A 9,898-nucleotide genomic window follows, 5' to 3' on the forward strand; every position below is an offset into this window, starting at 1 on the left:
TGTAGATCTTCCCGAAGATGCAATTCATTGAATTGCGAAATATCGAAAAATAAAGAAATTATTACATAAAAACGGACCTCGAGCTTGAATTAATTCTCAACTTATAATAAAACCAAAAGGTCGAATAAAACACAAAATATAATAAGCAATTGTTGTACAAAAATGTGCATCAGTTAACATTAAAGTTGATGTTACTACTAATGTCCCTAATTAGCTGGCCAGGCAAATATGGACCATTTTTAGAAAAGTGGGTTGTATTTCCCCCACATATGGGGAATCTCAGCATCACTCGATAGTGCTTCTGGCAATACCTTATATAGACAATTTTTTCATCAAAATCTTCACATTTTTAAATGAAATCGAGTAAACTATTAAACTGACTTTATTGTCCCTAATTAGGTGGCCGCCACTGTATATCTATGTAGGCAAAGCTGGCAGATACCCTTTTCACTTGTTATTACCCTAAAAATACATTTCCGATAATGGATCAGTATGTACCTTAACATATCATTACTATCTGTTTATATTTAGGGAAATAAATAAAAATAAGCACAACATTTTTTTAAACAGCCGACATATAACGTTTCTTATCATAAATAATATTTTTAGTTTGATAATCTAAACTTTCGATTTGTGGAACAAACTCCGTGGGGGATACAAGCGATACGATTATCACCCATTCCACAGTATAAACAATTCGAATTGTTATTTTTAGGTTGCACTTCATACAATTTTGTAGATTAAAATGCTAAGGTCGTCCGATTGACTATACATATATACTCAGACAATAATAAATAAAGCGTTTCGCTAACATATAAACAAATCCAAAAATTAAAAATCCAATGACTTTTATTATTTTAACGAAGATATATTTTTGAGACACTGGTCGTAGGCTGACCTACAAGGACAGTAATGCCATTTCATCGACCACCCAAGAGATGAGTATGAAGTATTATTTAATACAAAAAGATTACGTTATCTTAGCTACTTATGTGGGGTGAAACCAAAAGGCGATAACATTCTTAATTTGACTATCAACAATTAACGTGAATTGAGTCCATTTTAGCTATAACCACCGTCTGAGAATGTCCACCACATTCATTATTGTTGCTTTAACTTTGTTCCTTATTGGATTTTGGATTCATTTATCGCAGAAACCAAGACGTGATGCTGTTAAAAACATAAATGGACCATATAATATTCCCCTTTTGGGGGCCCTTTATTTATCCTATGGCTTAACTCCACAGAGTAAGGGAAAACAATTTTGAAATATTCTTGAAATAAATTTGTATGTGTCTTTCCAGATATTTTTGAAAAAGCAATGGAATTGGGTTTGAAATATGGCCTCATTTTAAAGGTGTGGGTTCTCAATCGTTTGGTTGTGGCAAGTGCCGATCCTGAATTAAACGAACAATTGCTAACGAGTACAACTCACATCACCAAACATCATCTGTATGGGGTGCTCCATGAATGGTTGGGTAATGGCTTACTTACAAGCGATGGACGCAAATGGCATACCCGTCGTCGCATCATTACTCCAGCATTTCATTTTAAAATCTTGGAAGAATTTGTTGAAATATTCAATCATCATTCGAAAACTTTGGTAGAGTGTTTGGCAGCAAAGGCCGATGGTAAAACTGCATTTGATGTTTATCCTTTTGTGTGTGCCCACACATTGGACATAATTGCCGAAACAGCTATGGGTACAAAGGTGAATGCTCAGACTGGTGGTACAAAAGAATATACCAACGCCGTTTTGGAGTAAGTAGAAAAATCAATTTATCTCAAAGAAGTGGGAAAGGGCGGAAGTAATTCAATCTATTTGGCCTTTATGTATGTATTTTGAATTTGAATGGTTACGGTCACATTTTCAAAATAGATCCGTTTTCGTACTTTTTTAACAGTAAAAGTTGCCAAAGAATGAACTGTCTCAAAATGAGTTCCATATACGAATTTGTTCAAAAAGTACGGGAACGGAAAAATTGCAGAAACGAAAAACAACTGAAAAATGTCAAAGTCGGGGTACCAGCCATTTAAAAGCTCGTAAACATTTGATAACTTGTTGCTTACCCAAATTGGTGGTGTAAACAGCATAATATGTTTGTTGTCGAATGGACTCACTTATACTTATTAATAACTTTCAAAAAAAGGAAAACCAAAAATTCCGTGGGTCCTTTGCCTCGGAGGCCCTATAAAGTATATGTATATTCTTGACCGGCGTATAATTCTGAGTCTAAATAGCGATGTCCGGTTGTCTGTTGAAATCAAAAAAAAAAATCACAATGTTTAAGATAGAGTTTTATAATTTGGCACATAACTTTCTATTACTCCTAGGATATTTGGTATTGAACATTAGCTATATCGCTTCACGTTTTGATAAAGTCCCCATGGAACGGCACCTGCCGATTTTCTGTATTTTGAAGATTTCTTCTTCTTTATTTCCTTGGGGAGCATAGGGCCTTTACAAAGTTTTTCCAAACTATTCTATCAGTCGCAATACGTTTAATTTCATTCCAGCTACTGCCGTACTCTCCACTTCCTTCATCAGGCTTCTTCTACAAGTGGTCTTTGGCCGACCCTTCCTTCTGTGCTCTTGGGGGTTCCAGTCTAGGGCTTGGCGACATATCTCATCTTGTTCTTTTCGCAATGTGTGACTAATCCATTGCCACTTCCTTCTTTTTATTATAACGGGAATAGGTTCTATATCACATTTTTTGTACAGATTTTCATTGCTTATTGCATTTGGCCACCAGATTTTTAAAATAGATCGCAAGCATCTGTTTGTGAAGCTTTGCAATTTGTTGTTAAGGGTTGTTGTTGTTAACAATGATTCGCAACTATACAATAGTACTGACAGAACGTTTGATTTGAATATGTTGATTTTTGACTTCGTTAGTATAACACTTGAGTTCCAGATGTTTCTTAATTGAAAGAAGGCGCTGTTGGCTTTACCAATTCTGAATTCAATGTCAGCCTGTGTACTGCTTTCGGTTGAGATCATGCTTCCCAGATAGCAGAATTTGTTTACGAACTCTATTTGTTCCTGTCCAATGACAAAATGATTGTTGTTTGATGCCTTTATTGCTAAAGCCTTTGTCTTTGCGGTGTTAATTCTTAATCCGACTTTCGCTAAGTGGGCAACTAAGTCATCGAGTTTAGACTGCATATCTGAGTGCTTGGTGGATAGTAGGCAAATGTCGTCTGCGTAGTCTAGATCCTCAAGATGGATACCACGACGGCTACCTTCATCACATTATCAATTACCAGAAGAAATAGTAGTGGTGACAGTAGGCAGCCCTGCCTCACACCGGATTTTGGACGAAATGGTTCCGATAAACGGCCAATGTGTAGGACCCGGCAATGGAATCCGTCATACTGAGCTTTAATAAGGCTTATGAGCTTCGAAGAAGAGAAATCCCTACATAGTTTTTACATTGGGAAAGGTCTCCCTTTTTCGGCAGTTTTAGTAGAATGCCTTGTAACCAGTCGTTGGGTAGTTTTTCTTCTCTCCAAATATCTTGAAATAGTGGGTAAAAAAGTCGTGATATTTTTGTAGGACAGCATTTTATTATTTCTGGGGGAATACGGTCGTATCCTGGAGCTTTGTTGTTTTTGAGCCTTTTAATAGCATTCTCTATTTCAATGAGGGATGGTGGTTCGGTGCTGAGTTGATTAGATGTAGGTATGGGTACGTCGGACATGGTATTAAAGTTTGAAGGAGAGTTCGGAGTGTTATCTAATGTTTCCATAAAGTGCGTGCGCCAGCGAGAAATTTGTTCATCAATGTTTGTTAGAACAGTACCATCCTTTGATTTGATGGGGCGGTCATGTGGTTTATGTCTCCCTGCTAGCCGTTTTGTTATATCATAGACCGCTTTAGTGTCGTTCCTATTTGCCGCTTCGTTTGCTTGCATCGCAAGTTCATCAGTGTATGCTCTTTTGTCTCTTCTACAAGCAGTTCTTACTTCCTTGTTTTTTGTTGTGCATAACTTTTCCAATTCAATTTTTTTTATGCGACGATTTTTCATTGTTCTTTGATATTTTCAGATTTCTTCTTTCTTCTATTAAGCTCCAAGTTGATGGGCTCATCCATTCCTTTTTTCTGGGGGCATAGTGTCCAAGTACATTTTCGCACGTTTGTACAAGATTATTTTGAATGTGTTCCCAGCGTTCTTCTATGCCTTCGTTTGGGACATTCTCCTGTTCTAACATCATATTTAAATCGTTTTCTTCGGCTTCCTGATAACGAGGGTATTTTAATTTTTCTACGTCAAACTTCGATGACGTAAATTATTTATGTATATTTTTTAAGGCGCTTACTTTCATTTTCACTATCGCGAGAAGTAGGTGGTGGTCAGAGCCAATGTCAGCACTACGTTTTACCCGTACATCACAAAGATTATGTTTCCATTTACGGCTAATGCAAAATTGGTCAATCTGGTTTTCAGTTCTCCTATCTGGAGATATCCATGTCGTTTTGTGACTACGTTTGTGCTTGAAACAAGTACCACCTATTATGAGACCATGTCTGCTACACGTTTCTAGTAGAAGTTCTCCGTTCTCGTTTCGTACTCCTATTCCGTGCTTACCCATACAGTGTTTGTAGGTTGTATTGTCTTTTCCTACTATAGAATTAAAGTCTCCCATATATATCAGTATATCTCCCTTAGGTGTTTTGGAGAGTAGTTTATCTAAATTACTATAGAATTTCGTCTTAATGTCTGAGACTGAAGTCTCTGTCGGGGCATATACTTGGACAATGGTGATGTTACGTATTCTGGAGTGGAATCTGGCTGTCAATATGCGTTCGTTTACTGGATTCCAGTTGATAAGGGATGTAGATGCGCTTCTGCTTAGGAGTAATGCAACACCATCGCTATGTATATCCTTTTCATCCCGGCCAGAATAGATTAGAGGTTCACCTGATTGTAGTCGATGTAGTCCCGAGCCGTTCCATCTGCATTCACTTACACCCAATATGTCAATACCAATTTTTTCACGTTCCTTTGCCAGTTGCGATAAGTTTCCACATTCGTAAAGAGTTCTAACATTCCAGCACGCAATTTTGGTGCGCCTTTTAAATGCGAATGTTGATTTAGTCTTTGTAGAGGTTTCTTTTATACTGTCTAAACATGAATTGCTCCCTCCCAGACCTGTGGAGCTTGCCGTCGAAACGGGTGGATTTGACATTTGCCTGTGACCCCCTGGGAGATGTGTGATATTCCTTCGTGTTGTATTCATGTAACTTTGACATTTTGTCAGGGTTTCTCCAATGCTTGTAAGGACAAAGAAGAGCTTAGTTGAGCCCGACACTCTTGAACGACTAAGCACGGGTGTAGGCTTCCTGGAAGCTTGTGGGCGCTACCGTTGACAGTTATCTGTTCTTCCGCTACCATCCCTTTTACATAATCCGACCATAATTATGCAATTATCTGCCTATTATATATATTTCGGCAGAAAATTTTCAGTTTTTATATATACCTCCCGATTTTCGATAATTTGAATATTGTAGCCGCATTTTTTAAACTGTTTGCAAATTTTTCGGTATTCTTAAATTTTCAACCACATCATCTAACAGAAATGACTGAAATGTGGTTTCAAGATAATTTGTTGTATAGGGAATACAAAAGTTCGAGTCGGTTGGTTTTAACGCCTCTCTTACACCTGTTTTATAAAAACTTTTCTAAAATTGAAATTTATTTATTTTTTATAGAATGACAAAAACCGTTGCATGGCGCTTCTTGCGCGTACACTTGCATAGTGACCTGATTTTCTCGCTCCTGCATCCATTCAAAAGAATGCGTTCAGTAAAGAATTTAAGAATTATGCACGATTTCACACACAAAGTTATTAAGGAAAGGCGAGATGCCTTGGAGGCTTCGCTGAAGAAGAGAAATTTAAATGGTGCAGATGATAGTGAAGATATGGGCACTAAGAAACGTATGGCTTTGCTGGACGTATTGCTACAGTCGACAATTGATGGTGAACCTTTGACCAATGAAGATATACGCGAAGAAGTCGACACATTTATGTTTGAAGGACACGATACCACAGCTACATCTCTGGCTTGCTCTCTATATATTTTGGCTCGTAATCCTCGGGTACAGGATAAGCTGTTGGCTGAAATTAATGAAGTCTATGGTGCTGATTTTTCAAAACCCATAACAATGATGAGCCTAAACGATTTGAAATATATGGAGTGTGTTATTAAGGAATCTCTACGTCAATTTGCACCAGTGCCATTAATTGCTCGCAACTTAACTGAAGATTTTAAATACAGTAAGTATACCGGGGTAGAGTTCAGGGAGTAATCATGAATGAATAATGTTAACAATTTATATCTTCTCCAGAACATTCTGTATTGGGCGAAGGAATTATTCCAGCTGGCACGGAATTCATTGTTACTGTGTTTGGCATGGGTTATGATTATAACGCCTTTGACGAACCTCTCGATTTTATACCAGAACGTCATATAAATCCAAACTTGAAGAGCAGTTTCCAGTTTATACCATTCAGTGCTGGGCCACGCAATTGCATTGGTCAAAAGTTTGCCATGTATGAAATGAAAGTCACCCTCATCCATGTTATACGTTCCTATGAATTATTGCCTATGGGCAAAGACTTTGTTCCCGAGTTGGGTATAGTATTGCGGTCAGCCACTGGCATGCAAGTCGGCCTAAGAAAGAGAAAAGTCTAAATCAAGAGATCTATTAAAAAAATAAACCATATTGTGATATTTGTTAATAACTCCTAGAAAGAAATAAATTTGTAAGTGTAGTAGAGTATTCACCGCAGTGTGTAGTTTTGAAAAATTACCAATAAGGGATTCAATTAAAAAAATTGATTTCAATTATTTTCATTTTGTGACACAGACTGCCTGAATAAATAAACATATCATTGTGATGCAAAAATTTATTTCATATTATGCACGCCACTGAGTGTGTTATTGCCTTTTTTTTCTATTGTATGTGGTGGGTATGACCTTTTTTAGAATATAGAATCAAAATCATTCTTTTTATTAAAACGAACAGAATTTTTCTGTGTCATTTCTAAAGGCCCATTGTTTTGATTACGGCGTCCAGTGCTTTGTTTATTCTCAAAATTATTTTTATTAAATCAATAAATATTTGCTTTGTGATTGTTTGTTTTTTATTTATTCGCTTATCGCACACCGAACTATAACCGCACCTGGTTTTGTGCTTTATTTTGCTACCCATTGAGTTATCGCCATCAATTACTATGAGCAGCAACAACAAAAGGTAAATAATTGGAATCTATTGACATTTGTAATGTGTGTCTGGCCGATCCAATTATGGGAATTCTCAATGTGTGTGGTATGACTCAGATTTGAATTATGAGAACTTAAGAATGATCTTAAACTATGTACTTAAAATTTGGGGAAAGATAACAAGTATATTACAAGTAAAAATGTCGCGTTTTTATACCCTCAGCCTTTAGGCTAAAGAGGGTATTTACAATTTGATACGACCAAAAATGTGCCTCATCGAAATAATGGTTTTAGACCCCAAGTATGTTTGTACGATATCCGTTTCAGACAATTTTGAGTCGATCTAGAAATGTCCGTCCGTCCGTCTGTCTGTCTGTCTGTCTGTCTGGCTGGCTGGTTCGTACGATAACTCTCGAACGGATCAATCGATTCGGTTCAAATTTTGGGTATCGAAATATTTTGTCCAGATTCGATTTCAGTTCGAAGATGGGCCATATAGGTCCACTCCTTCAGGTACCTCCCCCACAAATTTTCAAAAATTGTCGCAAAACTTGTGCGCACGATAACTCTTGATGGGAGTGACCGATTTGGTCCATACTTTACACATTCTCATAATATCTACCAGATATAGATCAGGTTCGTATATGGACTATATTTGTCCACTCCATCCGGTACCTCCCACACAAAATTTTGGATAAGTTCACTTTAAGACCTGCTATTGAATCACTTTGATTTTTGTTGAACCAACTTGCATTCGCTGCCTCAATTACGATGGTAAAAGTTGTTTCAGGGGCAAGTCCATACTTCTTGAGAAAACAGCCCGAAGGGTGTAAAAACCCCCTATGGCACTCCCATGGTCTATGCCGGTCCATTCCTTTAAGTACCTTTTCCGCAAAATTTTTGAACTTTAATCCTAATCTACATTTTTGTCGGTTCACGACCAAAATTATGAAACCCCCTAAATACATAAGTTTTTTGTGAAAAAAGTGTTTCAATTTGCACAGGCTGAGGGTATATCTCTGTCGGCAAAGCCGACTGATACTTTTTACTTGTTTAAAATGATTTAGAAGAATTAAGAATGGTTTCAAATATTCTTTTAAAGTCAATTTATAGCCGGTTTACACTCATGCTCCGAAATCCACTGGATTTCGCGAAATCCTGAAATACACCCAAGTGTTTACATTTATTTTTTGTTGATTTCAAACATGGCACAAAAACAATTGTTGTAAAGTAAATTTGTCGTTAAAATATACGATAATATAGAATTTTACTGCTTTATGTCGAAAATTATCTTAAATTAACCAAGTAATACTAACAAATGTACAAAAAATTGTTTTATCATTGGAAAAAAATGAGTAATTTAGATTGATAAAAGTTGTGTTCCTTTCAAAACTTTTGTGCTGGAAATGTGTTTCCTGGCATTTGATTGGCTGATACGTTGGTCTTGAACATTTTTGCTAGAGTTTTTGCAATTTCTGTTATTTTCCCGTTCAAGTATTTTTTAACAAAATTTGTATGCGAAAGCAATTATTGACAAGTCACTCTTTAGCTAACTTTACCATTAAACAAGTAAGCAAAGGCTAAAGTCGGACGGGCCGACCATGTGATACCCTACACCACAACCTCTAGGAATTAGCTACGTTCAACCGCCTTGGACACTGAATGTCGGGGTTCGATTTCCAGGCCTGGCCACACCAAATGCTCAAAGGTGGCAAAATACCCCTTTCTAATTTGGTGATATTTCCTGAGTATTTCAGCCATGAAAAACGTCTCTGCAAGTGGCAATTTAGGACACGCCGTTCGGACTCGGCGATAAAAACTAGGTCACATATCAATAACTTAATATGCAATAGAGAAAGAAAAAGAACGTCCTTCAAAATTCAAATAGATCCGATACGAGTCCTCAGACTGCACTTTTCCCAAATTTTGTGTAGGAGGTCTTCGAAGCCCGGAACCGATATATTCCATATTCCAATCTGATACATGACTGGATTAAATATTACGATGTGCAAAGTTTGGACCAATCAGAAAATCCCCTTGAGAGTTATCTTGCGGATTTGCAATTTTATTTAGGTTTCCTGTTTGTTTTTCAGGGTTTCTTGGAGCTTTTCGGCCATAATCTCAGGAAGTATGGACTTGCTATTAGAATTGTACCATCGTAAAGGGGACCGCAAGGACAATCTTCTTAAAAAAATTCAAAACGATTCGAGAGGACTCTTAAATTTCACTTTTCCCAATTTTGTGTGGGACGTACCCGAAGGTGTGGACCGATATAGTCTTACCCGATCTATCGATCGATTGCTCACTTCGCCTGTAATCGTTCACACAATTTTTACAAATGCAAATGGGGCCTAACACCATTATTTCGATGAGACACATCATTTGTTGTAGTTTGTATGTATCCCCTTTACAGTAAATCCTGAGGTATCAAATAGGTGGCGAGGGGACCCCATGCTACAATATTTGTATAAAACATTCAATTGGACAACTGAACTGAAAATTTCTCTGTCATGATAGAGACAATTTATAGCATGGGAGGAAATTGTGGTTATCTATACAAAACCCATTATATATTAGGCAGTAAGCCCGTTATCTAGCAGACACATTATTACAATTTGCATCAGGGGAAATGTCAGTAGTTATTTTTCCATATGTAAGCTACTCTCCAGG

General features: G+C 37.1%; 1 protein-coding gene across 1 annotated transcript; it reads left to right on the forward strand.

The window, feature by feature from the left end:
• Positions 1 to 1,062: 1,062 nt before the first annotated feature.
• Positions 1,063 to 6,911, forward strand: LOC141401714 (cytochrome P450 4d8-like). The gene is made up of 4 exons (XM_073982093.1): positions 1,063 to 1,248; positions 1,305 to 1,761; positions 5,714 to 6,279; positions 6,351 to 6,911. The coding sequence occupies exons 1-4, from the start codon at positions 1,086 to 1,088 to the stop codon at positions 6,695 to 6,697; spliced, it is 1,533 nt and encodes a 510-aa protein (XP_073838194.1). The 5' UTR covers positions 1,063 to 1,085; the 3' UTR covers positions 6,698 to 6,911.
• The last annotated feature ends 2,987 nt before the right edge of the window (positions 6,912 to 9,898 follow it).

The sequence above is a fragment of the Musca autumnalis genome, unplaced genomic scaffold (assembly GCF_047663935.1).
Source record: "Musca autumnalis isolate F117 unplaced genomic scaffold, ASM4766393v1 scaffold_4, whole genome shotgun sequence".
NCBI classification, from domain to species: Eukaryota; Metazoa; Arthropoda; class Insecta; order Diptera; family Muscidae; genus Musca; species Musca autumnalis.

Coding starts and splice junctions, on each gene's coding strand:
- LOC141401714 (XM_073982093.1), top strand. CDS start 1,086: ATGTCCACCACATTCATTATTGTTGCTTTAACTTTGTTCCTTATTGGA. Junction 1,249..1,304: donor CTATGGCTTAACTCCACAGA/GTAAGGGAAAAC, acceptor GTGTCTTTCCAG/ATATTTTTGAAAAAGCAATG. Junction 1,762..5,713: donor TATACCAACGCCGTTTTGGA/GTAAGTAGAAAA, acceptor TATTTTTTATAG/AATGACAAAAACCGTTGCAT.